General features: G+C 28.0%; 1 protein-coding gene across 2 annotated transcripts in view; it reads left to right on the top strand.

The window, feature by feature from the left end:
* LOC142324777 (uncharacterized protein ZK1073.1) overlaps positions 1-15119 on the top strand; it is a 214934-nt gene that overhangs the window by 178326 nt on the left and 21489 nt on the right. For both annotated transcript variants that reach the window (XM_075365753.1, XM_075365754.1), the window contains exons 2-5: positions 3748-3798; positions 8881-8944; positions 12959-13073; positions 14683-14893. In XM_075365753.1, the coding sequence (XP_075221868.1) occupies positions 3748-3798; positions 8881-8944; positions 12959-13073; positions 14683-14893 (441 nt within the window). The remainder of the gene's footprint in view (positions 1-3747; positions 3799-8880; positions 8945-12958; positions 13074-14682; positions 14894-15119) is intronic.

Below are 15119 nucleotides of genomic sequence, written 5' to 3'. Positions count from 1 at the left end.
ATCACTGAAAATGCTGGCTGCTCTTAACCACCTACATGAATTCCTTTTAGTATATGGGGTATCTGTTATTAGCTGAAATGTATACATTATTTTAGTGTTACTAACTATCCTATTTTTACTGTTTTTTCTTAACTTAAATGTTTATGTCAAGTTTTTTTTTCAGTTTCTGTTTATGTAGTAATTTTTTATTGCTATATTTATAATACTTTCATGTTATGGTTGTTTTATTGCTTGTAATCATGACTATCTATTTTATCTGCATTAATGAAATTCATTTGAAAACATTTCTTGAGGCCTTTGACATAGATTAATGGATTAATTATCGCATTAGTTCAATTATTGTTATTATGGTGATACAATAAAATTAAACAAATTTTCTTCTTTTGCGTTGCTAAGATATTTTCTTATTCTTATAAATAATTGTGGTAGTTATATAATTACTAATTATGATATACGATATATAGATTAAATATGAAAACAAAAAATTTTTTTCACATAACTGAAGACCCAATTCTACTTAATGCATTTATTAAGTTATATGGCATTTCAGTCACATGTTTCCCATTTATAAAATGTTAAAACATATTTTAAAAACAACCTTTGTCTTACCCAATAATACATTAGAGAAAACACACTAATACATGCTGTTTTTATACCAGTCATTTTAAACATTCTCCATAATAATATATTTTACATATTAAAAATAGAAGCATTATTGCCTATAATTATTATCTAACCAAACTAACCTACACTCGCTTTGCTTACTAACCTTGACTAATATATTAATTAATATTAAATGTGTTTAAAATTACCCGTTTTTAAAACGGCATGTTAGTGTGTTTTCTCCAATTTTTTATTCATAAATTATTATAACATATGCTATATTAAGTAATTACTATATGAAAAAATGCAAAAAAAAGTGGTGGATGTAAAATAGTACTAATACTTTGGGTTGATAATTGCTTTTAGTATATATTTTTTCATCATTATTTTTGTAATAATTATAATTTCTTCTTCCTTTCTGTTTTATTAGCGATGAACAGTGTTGGATTAAAAGATCTGTGCTATTAGCAACAAATAAAAAAAATTGAAGTAAATTGATATTTTTTTAAATAAAAGATTAAAAAAAAATCTAGTTTGGGGATTTAAGTTTACATTTCTTGTTAATTTAGCCTATAATTTTTTACCTAATTAAACAAAATAATAAAAAAGTATCATTAGCCATGCTGGATAAAATGAATAATTAGTTATTATTGTTTTTTTCCTTAATGGTAGATGCCATTGATAAGACTTTTATTATCGTAAAAGTAAACAAATGGTTAAACATTTTTTATATGTTATTAAACAAAAAACTTAAAAGATTTTTATAGTATAATTGTTCAGTCACAGACATGTTGTTACATCTTATCTTACATTTATATAAAAATGAATATTTGAAAAAATGAATGTTTGTTTGTTTGCCTGTTTGTCCAGTATGCGTTCCTATACCACTCATACGATTGCGATGAAACTTTGATCAGTTGTGCGCACGTCCACGAAGGTACTGAATTAGTTTGGAACCGCTAGGTGGCACTTGGGTTGAGATATTTGGAAAAATTATGTTTATGGTCCGATTTGGCTCATATTCAGAATACATATTAGTAATGTGAAAATATTTTTGCTAAAACTACACCTGCTAGATGGCGCCGGTGTCGAGATATTTACGGAAAAAAAACAAATATAAAATACTTTCTTCTTTTATATATATATACATAAAAGGCATTACTCATATGTGTGTCCGCTATAAGACTAAGACTAAATAATTACTGAATCGATTTATGCACGGGAAAAAGAGACAAAAGGAAAAATCGGAAGAAGAGAAAAGGGAAAGGTTAAATTTTGTGAAGTTCCGAAATGTTGTACCAAACTTTCAATTGTTTACTCAAATCTAGCGAAAGCATTGCCGAAATAGCGAAGCATTGCCGGGTATGCTAGTATATTATATATATAAAAATGAATGTTTGTTTGCCCCTTACGCGTTCCTATACCATTCATTCATCCGGTGCGATGAAACTTCGGTGAGTTGTGCGCACGCCCGCGAAGGTTTCTGAATTAATTTGGACCCGCTAGATGACTCTGTGGTCGAGATATTTCGTAAAATTGTATTTATGGTTCGATTTGGTTCATTCAGAATATATATTAGTTACGTGAAAAAAAATGGACCCGCTAGGTGGCTCTGTGGTCGAGATTATATTTACGAAACAAACAAATATACAAACAGACTTATTTCTTCTATATATATATATATATAGACTACTGGACCGATTTATGCGCGGGAAAAAGGGTTATAAGTGAAAGGGAGAGGTTAAATTTGTGAAGTTCTGTATTGTTCAGTTTTTAAATATTTTATCAAACTTTCAATTGTGTTCATTTAATCTATATATATACTAAAATCTAGCAATAGCGAAGCATTGCTAGGTCTGCTAGTATGTTTATAAAAACTGATGTTTAAATTATTGACTTAACTATATACAGTTGATATATACAATGTGTGTGAGTGTATATATATATATATATATATATATATATATGTATGTGTGTGTGATACTTAATGTATTAAGTTTTACTTTAGTTAAATTTTTATGAATACACATTATTGATACATATAAGTCATAGTACAATTGTGTCTGATCCAATAGGGGAGATATGGTAGTTGAAGGGAGAAGATAGGACCGCCTTATAATTACAATAGAATATCTAAAGATGTTTATAAAAATCTTTAATCATAGTAATCTAAATCACCAGTTGGGCAAATGGTAGAATCATTATCCCTGATTAGCAATTCTATAGCTATTCATCATGTTGCAGGGCTTTAAATGTGATACTTTTAGTTGGTCTTGAATATTCATTAGTGGTTAAGTTCAGTTTTTAAGAGTAAAATTAATGCCATAGTGTCTGATAGTGATTACTTACTGTAAATTTAACTGGGCCTACAACTCGATTATAAACAGTATTGTTGATAGAAAAACTTGAATATACACTACATCCCCAAATTCCATCAAAATCAGAACAAATGTATAAGGGTCCCCACAGATTTTCAAGTAATTTTCTAGAACATATGAATAATAATTCTGTCTGTATTGTATCTACAAAGAAAATAATACCCTGGAGTTATGTGGTAATAATTGGATAAGCATGACCATAAAACTTCATTTATCAGGTGTAATTACACAAAATCAGATATCATATGATATCCAGTTGTAGACATCACAAAATAATATAACATATTCCTATCACAGTCACATTTTTCCGTATCTTATTTTATTTCTTAAGACTTTTTCCTACAAGCCACCAAAATCTTCTTCCTGTGAGAGATGTATTATATTTTCACTTCATCTACACAACCACTCAATGACTTTAATACAAATTACGTAATTTTAATTTAATTAATAATATTATTAATATTATATTATTGATTGAATGTAGTTTGTCATTTTCAAAATATTAAATTAAATTATTTGTATCTTTCTATGCATACCTAGCATCTTGCAACAATCTTTAAAGTAAAACTTTCAAGTTTTCTAAAATATTCCCAATATACTGATTTTTCTTCTTATTAAAAGTTCTTCCTAAAATTAATATTACTTATGGTGTATTTTATCCCGCAAAAGTTACAAGTTTTAGGTTAAATTATAAAGTTCATCATAAAAAAGGAAAACTTGTTCAAAAGATGAGAGTATTTAAATGGTTTTTTTTTGTCTGTTACAGAGATACCTTGTACGGACTGAACGTTGTGGAGATTTAGTTATTCATGTTCAGGTAAGTTTTCAGCAGTCTAAAATATACACTATTACATAATAATAACTTAATGTATTATTATGCTATTATGTATGTAATAATAAAAATTAACTATTACATATGTAATAATGTATCATTACACTATTATGCATTACAGTAAACAAATAATTTTTTCTTATCTTTAAAACAAAAATGAGAGTATTACCAATATTAAAGTGCAATAATTTTGGTATAGCTGATTGTTTACAGAATCATTAGTTTTTAATTTACAATAATAACAAATTAGCAACAATTAACAATTATTTTACTTAAATATAAGTTCATGACCTGTCATTTTGTGGCTTATAAAATCAGTACAGATATTAATTTATATGCTTTATTGTTTAAAATACTAATAATTATTATTATACAGTATAAAAAAAATAATAAATTATTGCTTTATTGTATTTAGAAATATGTATACATTTAATGTAAACAGTCCCACAATGAATCAGTTTTTATACTTTTTTATTTAACTGTAAATATTAATTATTTAAAAAAAATAGAAAACGGATATTTTTGTTGAAAAGGTAACACAAGATTTAAATTGTATGCCATTATTTTTCCATTAGGTTGGTAACCCAACCCAACAGAAAATATGCAGTCTCTGAAGCACATATAGTAATCACATTTTAATTTGTAGGGAGTCAGTTGCAATGGAGAAGTACGTGATTCAGGAGCATATAAGTATCGTGAAAACATATTACAAAAACTGAGATTATTATGCTGAACTATCATTGGTGTACATTATCGTGAGATGATAACATTTTTGTGACCACAGTTTGAAGCCATGGACTTTGGCTTTGATATTAATGAGATGTTCTTCCAGTAGGATGATGCCACATGTCATGCGGCGCATGAAAGAAGAAATTTGAAGTCTTATCGCAACAATTGAGCCACAAGTCTGTGCAAATTTTGCCAAAAGATTGTGCGAGTGTCATATGACATGTAGATATTTGTCAGATATTATTTTCCATATTTCATCAGTGTTTACACTTTCAAATTATGCCTCACTTTGCCAGTTCCTTTATATTTCCTGTTTAGCCCCCGGTAATTATCTTTCAGATAATACTTCAGAGGATGAATGAGGATGATATGTATGAGTGTAAATGAAGTGTAGTCTTGTACAGTCTCAGTTCGACCATTCCTGAGATGTGCGGTTAATTGAAACCCAATCACCAAAGAACACCGATATCCACGATCTAGTATTCAAATCTGTGTAAAAATAACTAACTTTATTAGGACTTGAATGCTGAAACTCTTGACTTCCAAATCAGCTGATTTGGGAAGACGCGTTCACCACTAGATCAACCCGGTGGCTTACACTTTGCACATCCATGGATAAATAAAAGTTCATTTTGTTAATTTAAATCCTGCATTACTTTTGAGACATTCTTTACACATATTTTGTTTTAAGTCACATCTGTCAAGTCATTTTGTAGGAGAGTGGTAGTACATTTACCTTTCATTCTGTAGGTTTGGGTTTTGAATCATGGTCAAGCTAAATATTTGTTTACAAGCTACAAATTTTATTTTTTATTGCAAAAATAAAGAGTAGAGTAGGTGTAGTTGAATTAGGTCTGTAGTTACTAGAGAAAGAATAAATAAATAATATTTTTATCATTAACTGATACTATTTGTCTTCATTTACTTGAACTTTAATAATAAATGATAATTTATAATTATTTAAATTTACTTGAACTTTTTTAAAAAAGAAGTTCTGTTTTCTTAATTCTCCTAACTGATTTTTTCCTTTTAATTTATTTTTATTTTATTAAAATGTTTGTTGTTTGTGCATAGATGTTTACTTTTCTTATTATCTACTGTACATTTTATATTTACTTTTAGATGTTTTGTAATTTCCATTTATATTTAACAGTTTTCATTTTTAATTTACAAAGTACTTTTTTATGGAAATTAATAAATAGATATTGTGATTATTTTTCAAGACACACAAAAAAGAAGTTATTGAATAGATTTGACCAATAATTACACCAATGATCTGAACTGAAAAACAGTAAAATGAAAAAAATGTCATTAATTTTAAAGAATTATTTATGAATGAAAACTTTTTCATTCTGATATTGTGTACTGAAAAAGCAAACAGTAATTTCTTTGCACAATTGTAGTTGCTATTTAATGAAATATTGCAAATAAAAACTGTGTTCTTGAAAAAACTATGAATTTAAACTTTTTTCAAAATAAAACAGAAAAGAAAATCTTTAAATCAGAAGTCTAAAATCTTTTAGATAAATTATAAATGAAGTTAAATTTTATAAGATTTTCTTTATGATGATTTTAGACTAGGCCAAAAATAAAAGCGAAAGATTCACTTTTATTTTTGATGAAGAAAGAAGTTGTTTATTTATTTATTCGTTTATTTATAAGTAACTTCAAACATATGCCAAATTATAGTTACAACTTCTATTATTTTAGATGAATAAATACATTTTTTAATTTATAAAAATGCAAAATCTGAAGTTAGAGAAGCTGCTTTGGAAGTTGGTAAAGATAGAAAGAAAAAAATATAAAAAAGTAATAAGTTTTCTGAAGAATATTGCAAATATAGTAGTCAGTTGTTTTATTTATTTGGCTTAATCATATCACCACATAAGCTTCAAGCTTGTGCATGGGATATGGCAATTGAATTTTGTAGTGGGCTTAATCATATCACCACATAAGCTTCAAGCTTGTGCATGGGATATGGCAATTGAATTTTGTAGTGAATGAAAAATATCATGCCTGATCGGGATTCATAGCTGGGACCTCCGTATGAAAGGCCAAGTCGCTACCACTCTGCCACAGAGATTGTCAAAGTGACAGTGTTAGTGGTATTCTTTCATCTTACTAACACAGTAACATTTCTAAGGTAACACTTGTTGGTTTGTACACTTTTCTATTAATCTAAAACATTATTGAAACCTATAAGAAAGAAAACACCAGGGAATGCATTAAGTTAATGTAAAAAAAAAAATACAGATTTTTAATATGATATAAAAAAAATCACTCTTAAACTGAAAGCTTGAATCTTCCTGTTCCTAAAGTTGTGATTATAGTAGTCAAACTGTTAACTGTAATAACTAATTCAAATTAGTTTTAATGCTAATCAAAGAATAATGAATAAGTAAATTTATAATGGGCATAATTTTTAACATTATGAAGAGCAGTTTGCAGTCTTCAGTAATTGGTTTATTTAGCATTTTTTTAAAGTAATATATCTTGAATGTGGCTGTCTGTTTGCAGATATGAATTTCATAAACCAATGACACATAAACTACCTATTTCAAGGCAGGATCTTAATCTTCTAAAACTATAAATAATCTGTCAAGTTTACTACACAATTGATGTTTCTGAAATGTGGTAGGATGCAATAAAAATTTAAAAATTTTACTTTTCATATGTTATTTCATAAGTTTGGTAATAAAAATATTTGTGTTTTCTCCTCATTTAAAATCAGGTATTTTCTAAACTATCATCTCTTGCATCAGCAAATACCATCATTTGTATTTTCTTGACATCTCCAAAATTTCAGCTGATAAATAGCAAAAAATTAGTATAAAAACTTTTTGAGAAGAGAAATTTAAGAGAAATCATTTATCTAATAAAAAGAAAAGGACCTATTGTGGAATATGTGTTACACCTTATTTTATTGTTTTAAACAAAACAATCCAAAGAATCATACAATTACAAATTTTAAGACTTCTTCCATAAAATTATTTTATATTTATTCTGTGATTATAATACAGAGTGATTACAAATGAAATGTACAGTTTCTATAGCTTATAAAAAATTAAATTTGTGTATGTGAATAAAGTAAATGATATGGTTTTACAGGCAATTTTTTTTTTAAGTTTATGTAGGTATACGTGCACTGTTGCAATTGTCACTTATTGATGTGTTATGTTACCAGTCTGGCAAGATGGCTGCTACTGAAGTAGGGTTAAGTAATTGTTTTGTTTGCTCGAATTAGCCAAAATAAACTCGATTACTATCGTGCAGCGACATTTCAGAATAAATTATGGTAAATCACCACCAACGAGAAGATCAATATATGACTGGCATAAACAGTTTCAAAACACAGGTTGTCTGTGTATAAAAAGAAAGGTGCTGGAATCCAGACTTAACTCCTTGCGACTACTTTTTATGGGGTTATGTAAAAATTTTGTAGGGCCTTCACATTAATATTGATGATTTAAAAAACGCATCACAAATGCTGTTGTTACCGTTGACTGGCACCTTCTTGCATGTGTTTGGGATGAATTCGACTACCGTGTTGATATCTGATGTGTTACAAACGGTAAACACATTGAACATTTTTAAATAAAAACTAAAAGAATTCTATACATTTAATTTTTCTATAATCATGTAAGTAATCATCTCGACTTTTAAAAAATACATTTTTGATAAGCCATCAAAACTGTATTTTCATTAATTTGTAATCACTGTATGTACTTTTGTCTTCAGATTCAAATATCGAAAATAGTAGTAGATTCAAATATTAAAAATAGTATTCATCGTTTTATTTGGGTAGTATACACCTTGCTCCCTTTCTACTGTGCTGTAGAAAACATCAAATCATATTTAGTCAATATAAAAAAGCTGTTTTACTTTTACTAAAAAAAGGGATTATTACTTATGAAATGTCAATAAACTAACTACTTCTTATTTTCTATTTCAAGTTTGGTACTTTATGTATCATTATTTGTGAATTTTAACTAAAACTTGTATTTAATAAATAAAATATATTTATTAGATTCATGTTTGAGATTACCAAATATATGAGTAATATAACATTTTTCATTTTATGAGTAATTTATTTGAGATAAATGAATGTGATGAATAAAAGGATCTTTACTCTTGTCCATTTAGTTTCATACTGCAAGTTGTGTGAATTTTACCTAAAATTAAACTATGAGTAATTATGACTATCCAGCATAGGTTTAAGGTTGCTATTGAATTTAATCTTTTTTAAACAGTAACAATTTTTATAACAGTTTTCTTAAATCTTTTTTATATTGCTTCTTTATAGTAAATGAATTAAAATTTTCATTTTTTAAATTTCAGGGTGATGTTACCCAACAGGAGAAAAGAGCCATTTTTCTGACTGTCCATGATTTGGGCTGCAATCGTAAGTATTCTTTGTTTAATTTTTTTTAGAGATTCAGTGTAATTTGTTATTAGACAGTCTTCTTTTGCTCAGTCTATTTATATTTTAGAACTAACAGTGAGAACTATCATTCTCTAACAGAGAATATATAAAAAAAAAATATCTTTATTAGCCAAGAGAGAGCTCTTATTTCTAAGTTGCCTTTTGAGGTTGGAGTAAGTCTCTAGGGTTCATTATTAAAAATTTTCAAGCAAAAATCAATCAAATTAAAAAAAAATATTTTTTTTCTGGTTTTGTTTTAATGTAGTTTAAAAATTAATATTACTTAGTCAGTTGCTTTTATGTACACTGTGGAAATCAAAACTTTTAATAGTTTTCTAACGTGAACCTCAGAAAACCCCCTAGAAAAGTGTTAGAACATTCTGGTACTACATTACTGTAGAAGATTCTGTGAAAATGAATTACTTGTGATTGAATAATAACTAAGTTATAAACATCTTAACCTGATTTATCCTTTAAATTTTCAAAATAAATAATATACGTTTAAAAACCATTGGGATCCATATTTGTATTTTTATGAACAGTTTATAGAGTTTTAAAAGATTTTTGACCTCCTTTTTCAGATCTCATGTTCTTGTTGATAATCATCATTTTTTGAATATTAAAGGTAAGTTTTGAACATTTGTGCAAAGATGAAAATATGTGATCTAGGTTTCTGCCATTTTAAATACAAAATGGTAAATAACAAGATCTTTTTTTTCAGTTCTTATAGTGTAGTTAATGATGCTTCAGTACTTTAGTTTTCAATAAAGAAATAACTTAAAAGGAATTGTTATTTTAATGTTATTTTTAATTGGATTTGAATTAGAATGGTATATTCTTATGTTCAAATGCTGAGATTCAGACAACAGCAGTATTTGAAGAACTGTAAGATAAGACTAGATGATGTTTGGAGTTAAACTTTACTGAGGTTAAACACAGTTATTTAAAAATTGTATTATTGTTGTTAATATTTTAATAATTTTTTTGAACAGATTTTTTTTTTAGAACTGAACATTCTCAATGTTATAAAACAATTTTAGTTGCTTATTTTAAGCTTGTGTCCCTCCACAAAAAAAAACAATTATAATTAATTAATTATATTTTTTTATATATGAAGTAGTGATTTTTTTAAAAAATCGGCAGGGCTGTAGAAGAATCATGGTTGCAAACCTTTAGAACATATAATATGTAATGTTTGTTATAGATTTACTTATGTGGGTTGCTGTTTCATAGCATATTAACAAACCTCTCTTTTTTCTGATTAGCCTCCTGAACGACTGTAAGGTGTTACTTCAGAGGATAAGTGAAGATGATATGTTTGAATGTAAATGAAGTGTAGTTTTGTTCAGTCTCAGGTCGACCATTCCTGGAATGTGTGGTTAATTGAAACCCAAATCACCAAAGAACACTGATATCCATGATCTAGCATTTAAATCCATATAAAAGTAACTGCCTTTTCTAGGATTTAAACTTTAGAACTCTTGACTTTGAAATCAGCTGATTTTCAATGACAAGTTCACCACTAGACCAACCCAGTGGGTTACATTAACAACCCTACCAAATAGCATTATCACGTTTTGTTGAAATCGATCAGTTGATACAGTTGCAATGTCGGACACTTGTCTAACTCTATGATATTATTTACTTCTATGACCTCCATTACATCATTTTCAAAGTTCTTTATGTTATCTTCATTGTTCACTCCCATACAAACATCAGTAGCAGCAGATGTACTTGGTTGTTGGCAGCTGGTACTCATTCACAGCGCCTGATGCTGAACTGATAACACCTTGTCTTTCAGATATTGTCGGTAAACCCTCTGATGTTTGGCATTGGTCATTTTATACTTTTTAGATTTGCCATGATCTGTTTTACTCTCCCATAGGTGTTTGCGATACTTTTGAACACATTTAACATCAATACGTGACATTTCATCTAAGCAGATAATTTTTCAACTTAATTACAATTGTTTAGACCTTTTAATTATATTATCGCTAGTACAGTCACTATATAGCGGCGCAAAACAAACCTATTTTTCCCCACCCTTCTTGCACCCGCTGATGCAGTAGTGTGCTCATATTGTGCAATTTATAACCTTTGTTCCTACATTTATCAAATAGCATATCATGTAACTGTGGATTTTTTGTCCTTTAAAAGTTATTGCAATTTCAAACGGTACATGAAAACGTAAAGCTCAATTTTCTGGTCAGTGAGCGTACTCCCAACCTATATATATTTATATATAAATAAACATGAAATTAGTTCTACTTCTGCTTAAATCATTAGCCACAACTTGATAGAACAGTATATTTAATTGTTTTTAAGAAAAGCTGAGAATTTTAGATTTTCAGATTGGTTTATCTGTTGCTAAAAATATTTCAATTTGATCTATTTAGAGCAGTAAGGTATTAAATTTTAGTAAAATTTCATATGTTTTAAAAACTATACAAAAAGAGAAAAAAACATTGTAATTACTTATCAAACTATTGGTACATATTTTTTTAAATCTTTTAATTTTAATTTTTAACAATATATATTTAAAGGTATGTACAGAGATCTAAAAGTTGCACACATCAAAATTAAAGTATCTATAAATAGTGTAGTTGAAAACCTTCTGTCGGCTAATGCAAGATGGCACCATGGCTATTAACAACAACAACAAACCTAGACACCATTGTGATGTATGTTGATACAGTGCTTGCAGTAGTGCTTTGTTCATTGCTTGGTAAACATGTAGTTTTCCAAAGCAACGAGTTTTCATTTTTTAACATTATTTTTCCAATCATTCTTATGCATGTGTTGTAGATGAATTTCATGGGAAATATCCGGAAGTGGCAGTGTCTAACAATTTGACAATAATGAAAATTATCACCCGTTTTAGAAAATGCAGATCAGTTGTAGACAAGAAGACAGCCAGGAGACCAGCCATTTTGACTGATGCTAAACTGGCTGAGGTTAAGAATGTGAGCAGCATTCGCATTTGAAAAGTTTGAGGAGACTACCAGTTCCCTCTCAGATTCCATATGAAAGTGATCATTGTGTGATGAAGTGATTACTTTTTCATGCACATCATGTTGGCAGTGTTCAGGAATTGAAGGAGCCAGATAAAGAAAAGCACATAGTGTACTGTACTTAGTTTCGGTCATTTGTTGACAACCATGGAATTGCAGAGCTTTACCGTGTTTTCTTCACTGATATGGTGTGGTTTCACCTTAGTAGCTGTGTGAACAGTCAGAACACTAGAATTTGGTTAACTGAAAATCCACATGTGCTACATGAAAACCCGTTATACTCTCCACTCTCAGAAAATGGAAGTGTGGTGTGTCATATCATGTCGTCGAATAGTGGGCCCATTTTCTTTAAAACTACAGTATATACCAGGACATCATTGCATAGTTTACTGTACTTCTGGAAGGTGATGAATGTGATTGTTGGTTCCAGCAGGAACACACAAACGTGCATGCACTGGAGGAACCAAAGATGAATGTAACAGTGGAGATTAACAACATCAGTATACACATTCTCCACAAAATGCCCTTAAACATGGTAAAAAGAGTTTGTACGTGCATTACTGAACAGGGCCGCCATTTTGAGCATATGTTGTAAAAATAAATAAATCTTTAAATATTATTACTTAATGTTTTTTTCCTGTTTTTTTTTATTACTTTGATGTGTGCGACTTTAGGATCTCCTGTATAATCCTCAAATAAACAGCGTTTATAAATGAAATATTATCATCTATAGATTAACAAAATCTATAAAATTAAATTTGCAACTTACTTTTAAGAAAAAGAAGTAAAGTAATAGTAAAATAGGAAACAATACTTTCTTAGCAGTTACACTTTTCATACTGATTTATATAATGAAATAATTATGAAACAGTAAGAGAAGCTTTAATAGTTGAATTAAATAATACTATACACAACATTATTTTTATTTTTTACTATAATTTTTGTATTCTTTGATTAGTTATTTCATTTTTACTTTTTACAGATTGGTCATTTGAAGATTTTGTTAACAGACCTTGTATGAGTGACATTAAAGAACGATCAATATTTATTCATGTTGATGTACCTGGTCATGAAGATAATGCAGAGGCATTAGATCCGTAAGTATTGATAATTTCTGTTCATTTCTTGCATTTGTTTCCATACAGTAAAATGAGTGATTTATTTATATTTTTGAAAAATTCAGATTTAAACTTGTGTATCATTAATTAGTATTATTGAAATATTGACTGCAATCTTTTTTACAAAAAAATAAAAAATAAAAAGAGATACATGTGAAAAAATAAGTTCACCTGCTGAAGCAGTGTGTAAAACACATTGATTCACAATAAAAATGATCATATTAATTTTTACTTACACTGTTTGTTGCAGTCTTAATTATGGCTAATGTATGTGAAGCATCTAAAGCACAAGTATGAGAAACAGTAAGAGAGTTACTTTTGTTACACCAATGATTTTCACTATACAATTGGTCTTTGGGGTGAATCAAAATGAAAGTGTCATTTGTAGGGCTGACTTCACTTGTATTTCATGCATTTTAGTGGGCTTGGCATATCGATAGCAGTCATATGTTTAGTTTAGTGAAGAAGGCAATTCAAAACCGCTGCACACCTTGCTTTATTTAATAAGCCTGGCATAGAATGTTTGTTATTCTTGAGAATAGTTTATTTTTACTCATGATCACATTTTAATAAATCAAGGAAATTAACAATTATGTGGAATTCCAATTTAAATAAACCAATATAAATACAACAAATTAGCAAAAATATTTGCTAATGAATTTAAAAACAAGATATTATTAAATAAAATTCAAGAAATTAATTATTTTAAATGTAAGTATATATTAGGTAGCCTTATTACAGTAGAAAATTCAAAGTTTGGCTAGCAAAAAAATGCTGCTAGAGCAGCTCAGAACTTAATTGAATGTCATGGATGTGAAGCTAAAAAATCTTTTGAACTCCATTTAATTAAAATGTTTGTGTCAGATTAATTGGCAGCTATTTATTATTTAAAAAATGAGTTTTAATGTACTTCTCAAACGAGTTTGGCATCTGGTAGTCATGCACCCTGTAATTCACTATGGTTGCTGTTTCCAGTCAGTTATGAAACTTTATTTCACGCTGTAATTGTAAATGTACTTTGCTTATCCTTAATATCCTTCAGAAACATTTACTACTATTTCATGATATGTACTGAATTTTTTTTTTACATTTTTGCTTTTCAACTTGAGATTAATTTAAAATTAATCTTTACTGTGAATAGTTATCCTTTGCTTTATTGTTTTGAATAATTTTTAAGTATTTAAACAATTCTGATTGTTAACAAATAAATACTGGTCATGTTTATTATTTGATAGTATAAATATAAACACAATGTAATTCCACTTATTGTATTCTTAATAATACCACTTATATATTATTTAATAAAATTTATTATATTATATTCTTTTCATAATTCAGTTTAAAAATAGTGATAATCAAATAATCATCATTTACAAATTCCTAGTTACAAATTTTTAATTTTGTTGTTTAATGATAAATTCATTTTATATATAGTTTATGATATGATTAAGGATAAGTAAAAAAAAAAAAAAAAAAAAACATTTTTATTAACAGTAATTTATGGAAACATATTATTTATATATTTTGTGAAATGCACAAAAAAATTGAAATTTTACAACAATGTGAGTTTTCTTTATCTTTTTTACAGAGCCCAGTTTCCATCATTGCAAACACTTGGTGAAGATTTGGTAACAGTGCTTGATTTCATTCATGTACGTTATGTAATCGGTCTTGGAGAAGGGGCTGGAGCAAATGTGCTTGCTAGGTTTGGACTTGCTCATCCAACTCGCACTGTTGGATTAATACTTATTAATTGTACTGGTTCTGCAACTTCTGTTAAAGAGAATTTTAAAGCCAAGGTGATTAAAAATTTATGTATTTTAATTAATATCTTTATCTATCTTCATAACTGTTCAATTTAAGTGCAGATAAGAGTGCGCTTCAAGAACATTCATGCCTTTCTTTAAATTTTATACATTTATAAAGAAAAAAATTAGATCAGTTTTAAGGATTTTAATTAGTAAAATGGAAATCATTCATTAATTTATCCTTTTTTTGCATTTGAATCATTTGAAAACATTTTAT

The sequence above is a fragment of the Lycorma delicatula genome, chromosome 5 (genome assembly GCF_047948215.1).
Source record: "Lycorma delicatula isolate Av1 chromosome 5, ASM4794821v1, whole genome shotgun sequence".
In the NCBI taxonomy this organism is placed as follows: Eukaryota; Metazoa; Arthropoda; class Insecta; order Hemiptera; family Fulgoridae; genus Lycorma; species Lycorma delicatula.
Note: the sequence above shows the minus strand (reverse complement) of the source record. Positions and strands in the feature narration are given on the sequence as shown.